Source organism: Heliangelus exortis, chromosome 6 (genome assembly GCF_036169615.1).
Source record: "Heliangelus exortis chromosome 6, bHelExo1.hap1, whole genome shotgun sequence".
Taxonomy (NCBI): Eukaryota; Metazoa; Chordata; class Aves; order Apodiformes; family Trochilidae; genus Heliangelus; species Heliangelus exortis.
This window is the reverse complement of record NC_092427.1, coordinates 38072869-38092410: the sequence shown is the minus strand read 5'-3', so window position 1 is coordinate 38092410 and position 19542 is coordinate 38072869. Positions and strand designations below refer to the sequence as shown.

The window sequence follows — 19542 nt, the reverse complement described above, 5'->3', positions numbered from 1 at the left end:
AATTCTGTATTTGCATGAAGCTTAGCACTTGGGTGTACTGAAGAGTGTTTAAGCTCTAAGGCTGGTCTGAACAGATCTTACTCAAGGCCATTACTGCTGGGAAATTACTTGTGATTTCTCCTTTTGGTGTAGTTGCAGCACACTCTGCTTTCTGCACTGGGCCAGCTCCCACCTCATTTTCAGTCTCCATAGCAACAGTTTCTCAGCAACTGGGAGATGCTTAGTTAAAAAAACCCACAACACTTTAGAAGTATTGCACTGTAACCCTAACAAAAGCATTGCTTTGAAACAAAGATCAAAGAAGTTTTATCTTTAATAATTCAGGGTATTTATTACTAATTAATTAGTGTTCTCTGTTTTGACTGCTCAGACAATTACCTGATACTTTGATCTGGGCCTTTGCCAGCCATTTGTTGTCAACAGCATTCATTTTAAAGCAGAGCCTCTAGAACTGTGTCTTGAAGTCAACTTTTTAAGTGCTATAAAACTACTGGACTCCTCTGGCAGTGGCATCTGACTTCTGGGCCTCCAGCAAGCAGCTGAGAGAGAGGTAAGTGAAGTTACTGCAGCTGAGAGGAGGTGGTAATTTCAGCCTTTGAACACAGCACAGAATGTTTCCACCCTTCACAGGAAAAGAAGTAATTGTAGTTTATTTTATGCATATTTAAAATGGTTGCATGTTGTCTGTTTTCAAAAGCAGGAAGCCCTCTGTCATCAGCTCCATTGATCTCTTGGGAGATGTCTGCCTGACTTGGTCTGCTTTGGCTTTCTCTGTGTTTTATTTTAGTTCTGTGGAATACTTAAGGTATATTCTGTGTGCTAAAGCAGTGTGTAAAGAACCTGTGTAGGAGGTACACAACATGTGTATGAGTAATCAAACACTGCTTTTCTTCCGTGTTCCAATGGAACTCAAGAATAAGGCTGCTCTTGTTCTGCACAAAGGAGTATTTGGGGTAATGGGCTCAGGGCTTAGAATGATAAAAATGTATTCCCTGTACATTTGTAATTAATTTTAACATTATTTTTCTTTTGTGGAAATGGTTTTTAATTCTGAGTAGAGAGCACAAACATCTGTAATACAGCACTCTGACTGAAACAGGCTGCCAGTGGGCAGAGGGAGTTCAGGTGCTGCCTCCATGCTCTGTTCATCACAAAGTAGCTGCAGGAAGCCCTGTCCCTTTCACCCAGGCACTGCCACTGCAGCCAAGAGCTGGACTCCATAGGGTGTTGTGGAGACAGACAAGGACTTTATCCATATATTGCTGATGCCTTTCCTAACTCTCTGGGGGAAGAGTTCCTGGGTGTGGTGTTCTGATGTTGCCCAGTTTGGTGAAGCACACAAAGACATCATTAAGTGTGGGACCATGAGCACCTTAGTTGAAGAGCACAGTGTGTTACTCTGTATGGGTAATTTAAAGGTGAGACATTGTCCTGCACTGGGTGGGGAGCTTGTCCTCTGGCAGCACAGATCAAGTGCTAATGGATAATTCATGCTGTGTCACTCACTGAGGTCTGGATCTGCTCTTACTTGAGTGAGCAAACTCTTCTGAGTGGGTTCTAACCTGTGTATTTTGACATAATCCTCTTGTTTTATGTATCTTTACTGGAGACAGGAAAAGAAGGGAGACATGAGGTAAGCTGTGTGTTTGTAAGTTTGTCTTTTAGGCTGATAGATGTAGCTTGTGTTGAATTAATTCCTTAGAATCTCTGGTTTCATTGATTTCCCTACAAATTTATTTCCACACACACACTGTTAACCCTATATGTGGCCTTTGGAGTCTCATGTAACTTACATCTGTTATACTGAGTATTTTCCAGATGTAATATTATCTGAAAGATAGTTACTATACTGAATTAATATTCATATTTTTATGTTTAAAAATATGATGTAGTTTAGAGCATTAATGAAATAAATCCTGAGGGGAGACACTCAGCTTCTGTTATTATTACAGACAACTATTTTTGCCCTCAGGGTTGTGTTAAGAAGTGGACTCATAGTTATGCTTCCTTTTCCCCTTCCTTCTCAGCTCAAAAAAGAAGTCAAGTCTGCTCACCTGAAAACTTTAGTTCTGTTTGAAAATTTTAGGGAATGGGCTTGTGAGCACTTGCAGTCAGTGAGTCTTGGGAGGAGTGGAGTGTAACAGCAGTGTAACAGTGTGCCCTCTCTGACCTGAAATAACTCCCTGTGGGCTGTGTAGTCATCCTGTCTGTAAACACTGTCCTCTCCCTTGCCTGTTCCTGAAGCTGTTCTGGGGACTCTTCTCACCATGGCACAACTTTGCAGTTCCCAGAGCTGTGCCTACATTATCTGCTCCATGAGACCATGCCATTTGCTCTCTGAGTGTCTCTGCACTTGGCACCAAAGCCATTGTGTTGCCTCATGTCGTTCTGTTTAACTCAATCCCTGAGAGGCATCCAGTGAATTGTTCAGATTAAAAGGTTTGATTGGAAAGGTTCAATATGTCTCTGTCAGCACAGTGTGGTTCTACACTTTGCTTTGTTTCCTTATAGAACGCCTCGTGCCATCTGCTCATTTCAAATGGATCCAGCCTTGCAGGGTAAGGATTTTTCTCTTTTTTGTTTCCCAGCTTTTCTCAAGAGACATTTCTGTGTCTGTTTGACAGGAACTAATGAATTGTAGTGAAGTCATAAAACTTTCAGGATCTCTGTGCTGTAACATATAAGTGAGAAAATACACAGATATGCTGTGCTACCTTTGGTTCTGGTGTCTGTCCTGGCACCCTCCCTGCCATTGTCACCTTGGCTCATGGAATCATCAGGCACACAGGGGCCATGTTCCCTCATTTATAATTTATAATATGCTGGGGTTTTTTTCACATACTCTAGGCTAGGCATGAAGGATGGTCATGCACTCCCTCTTTGAGTGCAAAATCTTAGCAGATCTGCCATGTAACAAGTAGCACAGAGGGCAGAACTCAGAGGTAACAAGCTGGAGATGTCAGGAAGCAATTCAGTCATTTCTGTAGGTGTTTGGGATCCCTTTGTCAGCTTCTCAACAAAGGGAATTTACAAGTCTAGAGGTGAAATTTGACCCACTGCAGAATGATTACCTGGTAGTTTTCTCTCCAAAGGGAAAGATCCATCCCTATGAGAAATGGATGAGTTATGTGTCCTCAAATAGCCTCTCATAAATAATAATCCTAAAAGAGTTTGTATTTTATTTGGGCTTTTTTTTCCCCTTTTCTGCTGTTTTACTTGTGTGGTGCTGCACATTAATTCTGGAGCTTTGCTTAACAGGCAAAAAATGCCCTGCTTAGAGGCCCCATTTTGTCTGTAAGGATGGACTGGCAGTGAGTAGCAGATTGCTCCTGGAACTGATTCCCTCCACTTACAAAGTCATCTTGTACTTGGAAGGTGTGGAGTTGGATCATGAGTGTGTTTCTAACATTTTTGTTTGGAAATAAGAATGTGGAGCTTAATCCATAGCCTGAGACCTGGCGATGCACAGAAGTCAGAACTCAATTGTCACACTGCATGGCAAGCTGCACTCCATCTCCAAATCATTTCACAAACCATAGCAGGACAAGAGCAGGACTAAAGAGATGGTGTAGCAGATACTGCCCTGTTTCTTTATCTTCAGCAGCATCTGGGAGCCAGCAGAGCCCATGGTTTGCTGACTGTTAACATTAGTCTGGTACATTTGTGGGAAGCCATTGCACACAGATTGGCTCATTTCCCAGTTAAACAGGTAGAGAGTTTTTGGAGTTATTTCCACTCAGTTATGCATAATGGTAGCTTATCTTTGGCCTTAATCAACTGTGAGTAACTCTTCCTCTCTGGAGTACAAGCAGAGTCTCTGAGGACAGGAGGATAACTGACAAATCCATTGCTAGTTTCTAAAGTGATTGTGAACAGGTCTTTTTTTTTTTTTTTTTTTTTTTTTTTTTTTGTCTTAAATTTATAGCTATGTGTGTAAGGTACCAGCTACAAATTCTGTCCAGAAGCCCTTAGCTCCCACTCAGGAAAACATCCTGTGGTGCTGTGAAGGGAATGAGCTGAAATCATGTCAGTGTCTGGGATTTAGCTGAGCAGTTTCCATGGGGTTACTGAGCAGACATGTCACAAGCCAGTTGTTCTGGTGAACTGCTTATCTGCTCTGACAGAGCACCAGGTGTTGGGCTTGGCAGAAATTCTGTTTAATACTTGAAACAATATGCATCCAAAACAATCACCCTTCTGTGGAGACTGACAGAGGGTTGGTTCTAGAAGAGAATCTCTGACCATGAAACTGTTTTGCCTGGAGAAATACTGTTTCATTATGACCTTGGTTAGGAGTATGCACAGTGCATAACCTTTTTTCTGGTCCATGGACAGACTTGATTCCCAAAGAAGCAAGTGTCCCTTTTATGTTAAATACTGGTTTTATGACTTGTCATGTCAGTGATCATGAGATGATCATTTTCCCCACAAAGGTGTTGGAAGAAAGGAAAATGTTCTGTTTTTCTCCAGATTTTCAAAGTTTTCCTTCAGAGCATTGTGGGTTTCCATCAAGTCCAGATTTGGTGATTTTGATTTTTAATCAAATAATGTGGTTTTCTTTCTTTTCTGAAACTAACCACCCCATTGAAATGTGTGTTTGCTTTCTTTCACAGAGGCTTTCAGTGATGTTCAGAGCTCTGTCTACAGAACAGCCCTAAAACTACGCTCAGTACAAAGTCTGTGCCAGTGTGAGTAGCTGAAAGGGATCCTCTGCTTTGACAGGGGGAGAAATTTGTAAAAAAGTTGTGTTGCTGTCACCAGGAGTTACCGTGCTGCTTTTCTCTCATTTTCCACCTCGGGGTCTCAGCATGCATGAAAAACACTTAAAAGCTAGATAGTACTTCATATACAAATTGATTTTTTCTCCCCTTTTGAATGTCAGTGGAAATATATTACTGAAATTCTAAAGGCATGAGAGAAATTAATTTTTATTAAACTCTGTAACACTGCCATGGTAGGGATCACTGGCAATTATGACTCTATCTATATATTATTGATCTTGTTAAATGTCAAATTCTTCTGGTTTTCTTAGGAGTTGTTTGTTGGAAGTAATTGTGGATCATTGAAAATGCATTTACAGACATTATCAATACTATAAGTATTAATGGGAACAAAATACAGTCTGTTTGAGCAGAAAATCCCTGGCTAGCACTCACTCTCTCTCTTTGAAAAGAGTGAGAATTCTGTGAACGCAAGGAATTATGGAGCAAAGCCTTGGTCATGTAGCTCACTTGGAAATTACTGGATGTAAATCCCCTATTGAGTGTAAGTGCATGGAAATCTTGGAAATCAGCAAGACCTTTGCCAGGTTATTTCCTTTTTATGTTGCATGTTGGTTTATACTTCATTTTATAGACTTGCAGTAGTTAAGCACTTAGGAATGTTGAGCTTCTGTTCATGGACAGACAGGAATCCTCATTCATTTCTCCCTGAATTTTCCCACAGTGGATTTGATTGATGTGTCTCTGATTCAGCTCATCCTATCAAGTGAGGAGAGCCAGAGATTAAAGCAGGTTTCTCTGGAAGTGCAGCAGATCTCTGGGATGCTGACACTGCTGTTCCAAAGGGCAAGATCAGAAAAACCAGGCCAGGTGGATCCAAGGGCTGCTGAGTTCACACTGAGCCTGCTGGCTGCCATGTATGACAGGTGAGAGGAAGCACAGGTGTGAATCCATCCTACTGCTGGGCTAAGGCTGTTTCTGCCACTCTCACACCATTTCTGGATGAAACTCTCACATCTGGAAGGTGCTTTCCTTGGTACACTCACTGGGAGCAGTTTGGCTGTGGGAATCATTAGCAGAGAAACAGTGGTCAAGTGTTTCCAAAATGATCTGGAAGTCCAGGTGTCTGCCAGTCCATGCTGACTTTTTCTGTGGGCAGCTTCACATACAGTGGCTTTGCAGAAGATAAGAATAAGCTAATTATGAAACAAAGCTAGAAACATCAAGAGGATCTTGCCATTTGGGTGCACTGTAGGGAAATAGTTTAGAAGAATCTCCTTAACAGGACTACCTTGCTCTTTTTTTCTGTTTTCTTAGGACAGTTTGTAATTTTGTTGTGATTTCTTTTTAAAATAATTTTTTTTAAGTTTCTTGCCATGAATATAGGGTAGCAAAAAGCTTTGTAGCATTTTCCTTCAGTCATTTTCTCTGCACGTTGCTGTTCTCCACTGTCAACACTGGAAAGAATTTCCTGGCAAAAGCACACAGGGGCTTTTCAGTGTTTTTGGGGTAGGTAGCTGAGTAAATAAGCTTACAGAAACCACCACGAGGGGGTCTTATTATATACTTCAGCTTTCATCCCAAGCTTCTTTCTGTGAAAGTTCAAGAAAAAACTAAATTAATAAATTCATAATTTCCCATGCAGCTCACAGTTTAGAGACTGGTGAAGCTTTATTCAGTATGTTCTGTAAAGACACAAATTGTCTAAAAGCTCTTGAAGACAATTTTATGTAATGATGTTCCAAAGTGCAATACTGCTTTGCAAAAATGGTATCTTAAATACAGAATTCTGGAATTTCCTGAGTGATGATTCCCAATTTATATCTGCTTTGTCTTCACATAAATACTTGGTTTTTTTGTAAGGTGCCTGTGTCACAAAATTTGGGCTCTAAACTAAGCTGCATTTATGATCTAATGGTCAAACCTCTATCCTTTTGGTGAAACTGAGATGCAGTGAATTAATGGGAATCAGCCCAAGAGAAGCTCAGTGCAGATCTGGGGCCACACTGAGGCTGAGAATGATATTTAAAGAAATGCAGGTTGTAATCCTGCTTCCTGTTCTCCATACTGGGGAAGGCTCCACAAATGAAGAGCAGAATTTTTTTAGGACAGGTATTGTACCTGTAAAACTATCTGTTACCTGGAATCTGAAGGAGGTCCTTGTGTTTTATGATTGCAAGGCATCTTGAACAGTTTGATGTATTTTTGTTCAGTGACAAAGGGCCCTAAGCATAAAGTATCACTAAATGGGACATCACATATGCACACAGAAGTTGTCTTCCAACAGAGCAATATTTCTTTTTCTTTAGAGGTTTCAGTTTTTACATTCCCAGTGAACGCAGTGTAACTTATTTTATTTTCCTAGATCTGGAACAGGTTACATCAAAACTAGATCTGCTGCAGCTGCCCTAATTGCCCTTTCAGGAGACACTCTGCTGGCTAAATACAGAGGTGGGAAATGCACAGGTTTATATGCTGCCTGAATTACTGAGCTCTGAGAAAAATCTCCATTGTTATTCTTTCTAATTTAATAGAGAATAGAGAATAGAGAATAGAGAATACCATTCTGCTGTGCAAAAGAGAAGCTGAGTGCTCAGCTCTAGAGAGAGGCTGCTGCAGACAAATGCTTTTCTGTCAATGTAGCCATCTCTGCACAGAGTTTAAGAACAAGACATAGTAAAGTTTAAGATAAACAGAGGTTAAAAATGAAGGCCAAGTTCTATTTTCCCAGCAGAAGAGAACAGAAAACCCTTAGTTTTAAATTTCATTGGGTTAGAAAACAATTTTATGTATTTGATCCAGGAAGCTTTCAGAGCCCCTTTAACATCAGACAAAAGTGCTTAAATAACTAAGTACAGGAGATCAAGGTAGCCCAGTGCAATGTGCAGCACAAAGATTTCTGCCTGAATTAAATGCTCAAAATGGAGAACAAATGGACCACAAGTGGCATGTTGTCCTCATGTTCCCACTCCCACTGCATACTGTGTGTTAAATTCTAAATTATAGTTTAGAATTCAAAATTGTGAACTGTATTATTAAATGGGGCTTATCCTGTATATAGGAATTAAATAGGGCATATCCTGTATAAACATAGTTAAATATTTTTCTTATAGACATGAAAATGAGCTCATTGCTCTCCTTCATCCTTACAAGAAATTGCCAATAAGAAATTGCCATAGTTTCCTTGTTTTTCTTCTCTTTTGCCTGCCTGTAGGGAGAAAGCACTGTCACAGCAATCACCCAGTACCTGTTAAACAGCCAATAAAGGGGAATTTTCCTGAGGGCTTTAGTAGGCTGAGAATCATGAGAATAAGTAGCTAGAAGAGACTTGAGGTCCTGCCAGGCTTCCAGCTTTCAGTTCCTCTGGTTGTTTTCAGCTTTCTTTCAGTTTTATGCTGTCCCTGATGGGAACACAGCCTTGATCACCCCTCGTGCCCTGAGAAGCCTGCTGACAGACTTAAACCAGGTAATGCCATGGCACTGCTGTCACACAGCAGATCTGGTGGGGTCCTAAGCAAAAAGAATAGATGGGTGGGACATTTTGTGTCTGATTACACTATGGGGCTGAAGTCAGCAGGGCACTCTGTGGATGTGGGGAGCTACTGTGCAAAGCAGATGAAAGAACTGAGTTCTGCAGCTTTTCTCATCACATCAGTGCCTCTGAACATCCCTTTGGCCTGAGCTTACAGGTCCTGGAAGCATCTGGGTGCTTTGTTCCTGAAGCAACTCCAAGCTTTAGGTGTCTGTACTCACCAGAACAGCTTGCAGCTGCAGGGTGATGCCTGAGCATACAGGTGTTTCAGGCTGAACTGCCACTGAAAATGGGATCTGAAAATGACCCCTGGGCTCCAAACCCAGTGTCCTTCAGTATTCCAGCATGGCAACACAGTAAGTGGGCTGGAGGCAAATCATTCTGACACCTACTGAAATATGGGGCTGCATACTGATTGTATGAATATGGACAGGTTTTCTTCAGAGCAGTATGTAAAATGGCACTGCTGTAGGTGCTCTCACCATCTCAGCAGAGCATGGTGGAAACACTTGTCCTGTATTGGGGTGATTCTCAGCCTCTCTTCTTGCTGCAGATCCCAGCCATGGTGGGAGAAAGCTGCACTCCATCTTGTGTGGAAATTGCCATTCACAGCTGTTTCCATGGGGTGAGTGAATTTTTCATGTCCTGGGAAATGGTTTTGAATGTTGCTGGTTGGTTAAAATTCCAAGTGTGTCACTAGGTGACATTCCACAGTACCTGCTCTTAGGGGGCAAGACTGCTCCTCAGTCTCTCAGTACAGGAGGTTTGTATCTATGGAAAGGACCCTCAGTAAGGTACTGCTGAAAACTCTTGCTTTTATTCCACAGCCCTTGGGAACCAGTAGTGTTCAATCTATGCCAGCAGAGTCCAGAATCAGAGCTTTTATTAGGAACTGTAGATGAGACACCAGTTCTTTCCAAGTGAATGGCTTAACTTGAGACATGTGTTTTTTCCCAGGTTCTGAATTTGGCAATTGTTGAAGAAAAATTCCTGTCTTGGCTGAGATCAGAGCCTGCTGTTCTCCTGTGGCTCCCTGTGTGTTACAGGCTGGCAGCTACAGAGAGGGTTTCTCACCAGGCTAGGTGCAGAGTCTGCAAAGTTTTCCCTATTACAGGCCTGAGGTGAGTCAGCAGTGACTGGAGTCTGGAGCAGCCACATCAACAGTTCTTAACCATTGTTTGCCCATTTTACAAGCTCTGGCTGCTGTATTAAGCTGCAAACTTTGGACATAACTTAATCTAACATCTAAGGACAAGAGAGCAGCATCACAGGACAGTGCTCGAGCCTGCATCCTGCTTCTCTTTAGTTCAGTAGCTCAGATGTCAGTATGGAGACTTGAAAGCAAACTGGCAGTTCAGCCATAAAGTCAGTTACAGCTCTGTAACTCATTTCTTAGGTGCAGGGTCAGTAATCAGGTGTGTTCACTGGCCAGCTAACTTGTCCATCTGAGCATCTTCTTCATCTCAGCAATGCTATAAAGTGTCCTAGTGGTATCAAAAGGAACACTGCCCAGTATCCCCTGACCAGAATGCTCAGAAAAGCATTTTGCTGTTACTCTCTTCTCACTAAAAGCAAGCTTGCAGCTTTAGGTTTTGGCATTTAAAATGTAATGATAAGACAGTTCCCAGAGAGCAGTAAATGGAGATGAGCTGGTGCAGCTGCAGCATGTGAAGGTGCAACTGCCTGCTCAAAACTGGTGCTAGGCCAACTGTTTCTTCTGTGGAATGAATGTAAATACTGCAAATAAATAATGCCAAGATCATGAGTGGGTTCTGGAGAGCAGCCCACTGTCACTGGGACAAAATATCTCTTGGATTCAGAGGGTGCTGAGGAAAGTCCTTCTTCTAAGAAGGGTGCTGAGCAAAGTCCTTCCTCTAATAAGGGTGCTTCTCTGCATCTTAAAACCCAGGGATCTGATTTCCAGTAATCAAGTTAATCACTTAAACCAGGTTCTTCCTTGTGGGCAGTAACTTAATCCCTGTGTGTTCCCTCCCAGGTATCGCTGCCTCAAGTGCCTCAATTTTGACCTCTGCCAAGTTTGCTTTTTCACTGGGCGTCTGAGGAAGCCACACAAGAGGTCCCATCCTGTTGTGGAACACTGTGTGCAGGTAGAGCCCCTCTGTACTCAGCCCCTTCCCTGAGGAGGCTCCTCAGGGAGGCAGGTTGGCAGTACACTCCTGAGCTACACTCACTCCTGAGTCATGAAATCATGCATGTCTTGGCCAGGATGACTGTGACATGTCTAGGAACATCCAGGAACAGAGAAAGGGAGAAGAAAAAAGGAGACTTCTCACTTGAAAAGCAGTGTTTTGATCTGAAATAACTGGCTAGAGCCATGCAATGTCACAGTGCAAGTCCTCTTCCCAGGGAGCTTCATGGCAAGTTTGCTATTTACAGACCATCCCTAAACCTGTGGAAAGGTCCCCAGTGTGTCCCAGTCCCAGAGCAGACTCCTTCAGAAACTAATTCATCCTAGAGTTGTACAAATTCCTGCATTAAATTCCCTTTGTTTCAGAGCTTGTCTACTGTATTTTAAGCCACTTGGACTTATTTGTCATTATTTCAGTTAGGGGTGAAGCACAAAGAGGCAGCATGGGCCCAGCACCCCAAAATAAAGAACACCCTTTGTCTGGGGGAACATTAACCTGTAGCCACCTCATTGCTTTCTTTCTGAAACTGAAAATATCAGATAGATGTTAATCCTCCAAGTACTCGTTGTGGCCAAAATCTGTAACAATATTAAAAAGCTCAGCTACTCATTATCACAGATCATTTTTTTATATCCTTTCAGTGGGACATAAAAGAGCCAATATTGAGGCACTTTCCCCATGCCTCCTACTCTTAGCTGCTTCTGTCCAAAGTTTCCACATCGTCTTCACCGGGGTGTGAGCTGCTGGGTCGGGGATTTGGAGCATCAGCACGGTTTTTCCTGGCCAGGCTGACACCTTGTGGCAGCGTTAGTGCCACGCCGAGACGTGACCCGAGGGCTGGCTGTTTTTCCTGTGTTTTGTTTTGTTTCGGTTTGTCTGGGCGCTCCCGTGTTCTGCAGCAGTCACCTCCCGGGGGCAGGATGGGTTTGAGTCCTCCCTCATGCTGGGAGGGTGGGTTTAGTGTTCTGGGAGAGGAGGATGCACGGCACAGAAGGCACTTCCTGCGAGTATAAAAGTTAATTATTGCCATTGATCAAGAGGAAATTTAATTACTAGCCAGGCAGAATGATCCTTGTGCCTGTGAACCTGATCATTGTGACCACCAAAAATCCTGCACTAAGCATTTCCAGGCTGCCTGAATTTGGCCCGGGCAGGGCGATTTGCTCACCAAACAGCACTGGAGCTGCTCTTCTTGCCTGTGGTTCTGCATCGCCATCCTCCTCAGCTCCCCTTCCAGGGCTCAGGCAGCAGCCGATTCGTTCACCCCTTGGGTTGTTCAGCAGGAACCTTGGGTTGGTGATGGATGCCTCCTGTATTTATCCCTCATTCCGATAGGTGTCAGCAAAGGCGAGTGCACAGCACTTCCTGCGCACCCTGCGGAACAACCTGCTTGGAGAGCGCTGCAGGAGGAAGGAGGCACAGAGGAGGAGAGCTCTGGAAATAACGGAGGAGAGGCCCTTCCCCACTCACAAAAAGACCTTGTGAGTTTCTGCTTCCGATGAGTTTATCATCCCTGAACAATCTGCCAGGCTGAGGGACGTTGCTCGGTTGCATCCTTTGAGGAAGAGATTTTGTTACCACAGTCCTGATTTTTCCCTGAAGAAGGGAAAGCATAAATGGGACATTGCTGTACATTGGTCTGTGTCTTGACCATGACTGACAGCCTGATCACCAGTTGGCTTATAAAACATAACATGTTTGTGTCTTCCTGCCCTCCTTCCTTGTCACCTTCCTCTCCATGCCATTCCTTGTCCTTAGTCCAGGGTCAAGCATTGCAAATGCAGTAGGGCCAGTTGGTGATATTTGCAGAGATTCTCACAGAGGGTTTTATTTCAGTGTTTGCTTTTTAGAATCTTGAAATGTAAAACATTTTCCATTGCTAGTATTTCCCCACTTGTATTCAGCAACACAAAAAATCTGCCCTCGTTTGAGTGTTGTTTAATGTTCCTGTGAGCAAGCAAAATTTCTCTGTAACTCTGTGGGTGTTTGCTTACCTAATGCCTGGGTAGGTGTGAGAGGGAGACTTTGGGGTTGCTGTTGGAGGTGTCACTGTGGAGCTTTTCCCAGCACAGAGTGAGCTGAACAGTTGGACATTTCTGTCCTGCTGTACTTGAATTTCCCAAGTTACTGAGCTCTTGGGTAAAGGAAGCAAAAAAGAGAAGCAGCAAATTGCACTGATACTAAATGGGTGGAAGGAACAACCTGTTGTTGAGACTCTGTTGAAAAAGTGGAATTTGATTTAAGGAATTTAATTTCTTTGGCCAAAATATGCCAGCAGGCACAGCTAAACTAGATTGCTTGGTTAGTCAATAGCACAGCTGCCTGCCTGCTTACAGTGCATTAGCTTTATTGTGATCTTTCTGGGTACCAAACCATGTTAAGTCTTGATTCTCTCTCATCTCATCTCATCTCATCTCATCTCATCTCATCTCATCTCATCTCATCTCATCTCATCTCATCTCATCCCATCTCATCCCATCCCATCCCATCCCATCCCATCCCATCCCATCCCATCTCTGTTGGGACACAGTACTCCAGCAGAACCGAGTGTTTCACCACTGCCTGTCCCTGAGAACCTGTCTTTCCCAGTGGACAGACCTGTCCTGGAGTCACCCAAGTTCCTACCTGAAAACACAACTGGAATGCAGAAGAGTGGGAATAGCAGCAAGGCACCAGAGCAAGGCACAAAAGCTCAGGTGAGCAAACCATGAAGCTATAGTAGTGCTGAAGCCATGAGGAAGAGTGACCAAGTTAACTGTCACCTTGCCTTCTAATTACCAATAAAACCAGAAGTGTAATGGGCAGCTTCAGCTTTCAGTTAATTTCTCACTTACAGAAAAAAAATCTGGAAACTGAAATCTTAGTGAAGCTTGAATGTGACACCCTCCCAAGATCAGTGGCTAACACCTGGACTTCCATGACACCCTTCCAAGATCAGTGGCTAACACCTGGACTTCCATGACCTTCTGAAGCATCTGTTGCTTTTTTTCTTTTTGAGTTGTCTTAGAGTAGCACATTAAAGACTTGCTAAGACTGGAGGCCTCTTTCTGTTCTGCCAGTTAAAAATGCCATCATGTCCTCCTACTGCAAGCCAGTGCCAAGGGAGGATGCCTGAGTTCTTACTAAGCTCAGACCATTTCTGTCTCCATGGCAATGGCAAGAGGACAGAAGGTGCCCTTCTTAAGGATAAACCCAGAGCAGTGTCCACTCCAACAAAAATAGCTTGTGTAGAAAAGCTCTCCAGTCTTCCATTTCCAGGTTCCCTGCAGAGAAACAATGCCAGAGGAGTGGGTAGGACAGTGTAGATAAAAATAATTACATAGCAGTTTTTCTTTTTCTATATTTATTTGAGAGGTTGGTTCCTCTGCACATACTCACAATACAGGGAACACTGGGTTGTGTTCAGACCAGGTTGTGTCATCCACTCATCTTGTTCCTCCCAGAAGCCAAGGGTGCAGTGAATGGGAAGCAGCCCTGTGCCTCTCAGGTCACTCCTTTGGCTGCTGCTCTGCTGCCCTTTCCCAGGGATGTCTTTCCTTGGACTCTGCTTGGAGGACACCTGCATATCTGCAGGAGGAGTTGTGGGCAGACCCTGCAGGAGCACCTCATGCTGATGGTTGGTATTTGATGGGTTAGGAGGCAGTGAGATGGGACTTGCATCCCTGCATTCTGCCACGTGCAGCTCTCACTTGTTCTTTGTCTCTCTGGGCTGAGAATTCTTTTTTGAGTAGTTTTATCCTGATTTACAACATGTTATAACACAGATCATTTAAATGTTGCTTAAGAAGAAGCAGACAGCAAGTCCAATGATAACAGAATCCATGAACTCAGAGGTCCTGGGGACCCAGCTCTTAGTCTCACAATTTTTCTCCCAAACCAAGGGACCTGAATCTTCTCAAATTGGAATATTCCATTTTGCAGGAATTCCAGGGAATGAGATTTTTGTTCTAATCTGAATGTATTCTCATACACTTAGAATTTACCACAGGACAAGACTTGGTTCTATGGACTGAAATTTCCAGTCCATTCTAACAGCCATTAGAAATCCTTCAATGCATCAGTTGATGCAGTCATCTGAATAAACCTAAGTTAGCCAGTCCACCTGTAAGCCAGGCCAAATACTACATTTGTGAGGCCCTTTTATAGCAAAATTTGCAGAGAAAATGATACCTTACTGCTGATAAAATTATAAACAGATACTTTCTTTTATTATAGGCAATGTCCTCTTTTGAAGCAGATGTGTTAAAAATACAGGAATCCATCAAAAGCATTCACAGTGACAGCAGGTGGGTAAACACAGGAGTGCAGTGACTGAAGACTGGTGGGCAATGCTGCTCCAGGGAAGAGCTGAAATGCAAATGATTTTTCCATGTTTTGTAGATTTTAAAAAACAAGCCTATCAAATGGGGATGAATGATAAAAAAATAGCAACAGAAAAATGGTAAACAGATCACTGGACAAGTAAATCTAGCAAAGCAAAACATTTAGGTTTGCTTTCATCAGCATTTCTGCAATTGTTAGTTTGCACTTCTAGAAGTTACTCTTTAGAAGAGAAAAAATATGAATTCACATCAAAATATCAGAATAGAATCCTTTTCCAAAGTTTTCTCTTGAAACCAGGTTTAATAATTTACATAAAGTTTCTTAAGTCAAAATTGTATCATATGCTAAACAATATGCTGTAAATCAAATAGAGATTAGAGGCTAATTTTTGTATTTTTTACAGTATTTTTTTACAGTATTTTTTACAATTTTTTACAGTAACTTGATAATAGTTCCATCATTTAGCTTATCACAAGAGTCCCTTCTGATATTCAAACCCCTGGCATGAGAAAATATTAATTGTCAAAATATGAATTTATTGGTTGGTTGGTTGGTTGGTTGGTTGGTTTGGGGGCATGTATTAGCAACTGTGCTCACATTCTTTTTTCACCTTTGCTATCCCCTCTTTCATTTTGTGTAGTTACAAATGAACATGCTGTAGATAGAGTTATGTGTGTGAGCACTGAAACCAAAGGAATTACAGCAATGTGTAGCATTTCATCCTGAATCTGATCTCCTTATTTCCTTCAGTGTGTTCAGTTCTCTCTGTCCCTGTTTTGTTTCATTCTAAAAAGTCAGTGTACAGCTGCTGCTGCAAAGGCAGGCAAGGGCACTCCAAGACTGGAGCAAAGCAGTTGCAGTTTGATCACAAGTGTGTCCCTGCCTCCCTCTCTGTTCTCACAGGGGAAAATAAAGAGATGCAGCCAAGATCTTCCTCCAGAAGTTCTTCCTCATCCTCTGACCCAGAGCTTCTCATGGAAATGGGTGAATGAGCCACATCACTCATGGAAAGCTCTTTGTTCTTCTTTGAGGAACAACTTCCAGCATTTATGGTCCTTTTCACAGAACCAGACCCTGAGATAGTTAAAGGCAGTCAGCATTTTACAACAAAGACCCATAAAAGAGACCACAGGAAAAAAGGGACCTAATAAAGGCCCTTTGTAACAGGCACACTCTTACAAAGGGGGTTATAAGGGACTACTGTAATATTAATTTAAATTTTAACTGGTCTGGCTTGCTGTTCCATTCACATCAATCTTGCATATTTCCAGAGAAACTGCTGGGGCAGTTTCTGGATGTAACTTCTGGATGTAACTCAGCCAGGGAGGTAACAGTTTCAGCTGTGTGACAGGGAGCAGTTGTTTATTACTGCAGTGCTAACAAGCTTTTCTGGCTGTCTCCACCTCAGTTATTTTGTGGAACACAAGAATGTGTTTCTGCCCTGGCTTCTTAGGGAAATTCCAACTCTAGAAGAGAGGTGTGAGTGGTATTTTTGTCACACTGTGCTGTGAGTAGGTAATTTCTAAAACTGGCCACAGTTCTGCTCAGCTCACATCTTTCCTCATCTGGAGCACTCCTGTTCTTGCTCATTCCATGGACACAGCCCAGATCCTGGAATACCCAGGTCTGAAATACTGGCTTCTAACCCCAAAGCTGGCAAGAGCTGCCTGACCTGACAAAGAGGAGGAAGTTTGTGCTTCAGTGTTTGCTCTTTTCCATGACTGCACTCACATCTGTGTGTGTGATCTAGCAAAATTCCCCCCCTGCTGTGTCCCTGGCAGGTACATCAAGAAGCAGTTCAGCAAATGGAAGGACAAAATGCAGCTTCTTCAAAACTACCAGGAAGACAAAAGCTACAAAATAGAGGCAAAGCTTCAAAGCCTGAAAGCAAGCCATGAAAACCTGCAAATGAAGCTGCAGCAGATAAAGCAAGAAATAAAGGTATGGTGATAAGCATACCAAGAACCTTCATAGCTATGGGCAGTCACTGAACACTTAACTTTTCCTGCAGAACAGCACTCTTGCTGCTTCAAGCAAAGTTTTATTTTATTGCAGGGAAATATTTTATTTGTGAAAGGAATTTATTTCCTTCATTAGAAATTTGAAAAAAATATTCTGATCCAAAATTATTTTCCCACACATTTCAGTCCTACCAGCAAACAAAAATATCTGTTATTTTCACAGTGTAGTTTCTGTGTTGTGTCTGTTGTAGACAATGCTGCAGCCATCAGAGCACCCTTCTGGACAGTGTCAGAATGTGATGCCAAGAAATCCACGTGTCCTGCTGGAAAGAAGAATGCAGCATGGAGTAAATCCTGCCCAAATAGGGCCTGCTTCCAGAACATGTGCAGAGGGGAAAGCTTTGAATCCCCCCAGCTCTGCAAAGAGAATGGAGCTTGGGCAGAGAGTTCCCACTGCAGAGGACTTGACATTCTCAGGAGCCCCACTGGAGGGTGACAGACCTTCTGTGGGACAGCATAAAAACCCAAAAGAGACTCAAACAAACCTACATGCACTGACAGAAAGCTCCCTCTGTGCCATCATGAGGAATGCAGTTCCTGCTCACACTGCAGTGCAGAAACCACCTGAGGAGAAACAAGTCCGTGAGGAACTGGAACTGCAGCAGCTGGTGAGGAAACTGCAGGATGCTTTGGCTCTCCAAGCCCAACCAGGTATAAGTTCTCCTATTTATTTGACACTGTCTCCTCATCTTCATCCAGCTTACTCTGTAACACTGCTGATAATCATTTACCCCTCAGAGGAAACTCAGAATCATGCCTTTGCCAGGGTAGAAGTACTCCAGCTCTGTAAGGAAGGATACAGCCCCTGAGAGTTGGGCCAACATGAAACAGGCTCAGTCAAAGCAGGTAAAGCAGCCTTAGCAGCCCACTGAAGAGCTGCCTTCTGGTGAGAGAGAGCTCACCAGAGCTTCCACGGGTGAAGAAACTGGAGGTCTTGTTGCCACTTCTGTGTAACTGTAGCTATGACTCTAGTCCCAGGCAGACTTCCAGACATACAAAATCCCTTTGAAATCAATGGTTTTACAAAGGAGAATGACAGGAAAAGTTGCTGTTTTGACAGTTATCCTCTATTAGAGATTTATGAAGTTTTTCAGGGCTCTGGCAGCATTCAAGTGCTCTGAAAGAAAATATGTTCTACTTTTCAGTTCATCAGTCAGCTTTGCAGCAGGAGTTCTTCTCTAGAGCTGAACACGTGTCCAGATCCTTTTCTGACCTCATCAGCCACATAACTTCACCAGCTTGTAAGGGATGGAAACTGCCCTTCCCCTCCCAGCTTCACTGAGCTACTGAAGGTAATTGATGGCATGTCAGAATCTTTCAGATGTCTCAGATGTTGCATCGTAATAACTCAGCAGAACAGATTTCTGTATTTACTGACTTGACAAATAGTGGTAGAGACTGATGTTCCTTCTCTGTTGGTGGTTTCCAGCTCCTTTACACAATCAGATTTTTCAAACTACTGCATTCATATTTAAAGGAAAAGATGCTTTGAACATTTAAAGGAATTAATTTCTTTAGAAGAGCCTTTCCTTTCTTAACTTGGATATTAGTATAGAATGGTTAATAAGAATGTTGTTTTACCTGCAGCATCTAAAACTTGAGAAGAGTGATTTTTTTTTTCCCTTAGCTACTAGTACTTCATATTTGATGGAACATATCTAAAACTTCCAGAGTATTAAAAATCCTTACCAAGCCTGTGCACACACATACAAGCAAATACATGGGTGTGAGGAAACATAAAAGCTGCACAGAAATTTGTAACAGGTGTGAGACTGGCTAGAGGCAGCAGGTGGTACTCGTTGGAGTTGATTACAAAGCATCTGATGGGCATCAGGAGGGAAATGGGCTGAGATTTGAAAAGAGGGGAAGATACCAGACTCAGAGAAACATTACATACTGTTTTCATCCTTTCACAGTGTATTCTGGCTTCATTTCATGTCATGACGGGTGAGTCAAGGCCTCAGAAATAATTTAGGTCATTCTTAGAATAAAAAGCTTGACTTTAAGCACAAGCTCAGTGCCTTTGAAACTGGCAGCCCTCCTGCAGGTTTTCTCTGCTCCCACAAGGTCAGGGTTTCATCCCATGGAGCTATGTTTAGCCTTCACTTTGTTAAGCCCTAGAAAACATTTTGAGATTTCATGTACACATTTTGCTACTTGAAACTTTCTGCAAAGCTGATGAGCACCCAGCAAATTAGTTTTTGCTTTGGGCATTAGGAAAAAAGAAAAAAAAGAAGCAACAAAATACTGCCACATGCCCAAGGGAAGAAACTGAAAGAGCAAATAAATGTGGTTCCTCTGGAAAGCTGAGTTCTGTAGTTGCATTCCAACAGCCAGGCAGTGGAATTATTTCACTTAATTAAAGCATCAAATGTTACCTGCTCAAAGCCCTGTTGCATTGGTTTAATATTCAATTGCTCATCAGAATTATCAATATCAGAGAAAACTGATTGGCCTGCAAAGAACTTGCAAACTAAAAAATAGACAAAAACAAGTAATGTATGAGAACTCCTTTGTTTAAACACTTCAAGTAAGAATGGGTAACATTTAAAGGGGCATTTTATAACTAAAAATTCAGGGAAAATACCATAAAAACATTGTGTGAAAGGAAACAGAGGAGCTGGTAAAGCCTGACAACTCTCACTGGAAAACTGAAAACATTTTACTGAGGTATTTTAATCTAAAAATATGTACTAAAATAGGGGGCATGCACTACTTTTCTTTAGTAGGATGATGTCTTTTGGCAGTGTTGCCAAATGAGCAGTGAGACATCACCATGTGACTTTGATCCTCTC

General features: G+C 42.5%; 1 protein-coding gene across 1 annotated transcript; it reads left to right on the top strand.

The window, feature by feature from the left end:
* Nucleotides 1-2424: 2424 nt before the first annotated feature.
* On the top strand, nt 2425-18091 carry DYTN (dystrotelin). The gene is made up of 14 exons (XM_071746247.1): nt 2425-2558; nt 4614-4688; nt 5446-5647; nt 7087-7172; nt 8099-8187; nt 8807-8878; nt 9211-9374; nt 10250-10361; nt 11739-11884; nt 12934-13099; nt 14619-14689; nt 16508-16667; nt 16939-17398; nt 17893-18091. The coding sequence occupies exons 1-14, from the start codon at nt 2540-2542 to the stop codon at nt 18027-18029; spliced, it is 1959 nt and encodes a 652-aa protein (XP_071602348.1). The 5' UTR covers nt 2425-2539; the 3' UTR covers nt 18030-18091.
* The last annotated feature ends 1451 nt before the right edge of the window (nt 18092-19542 follow it).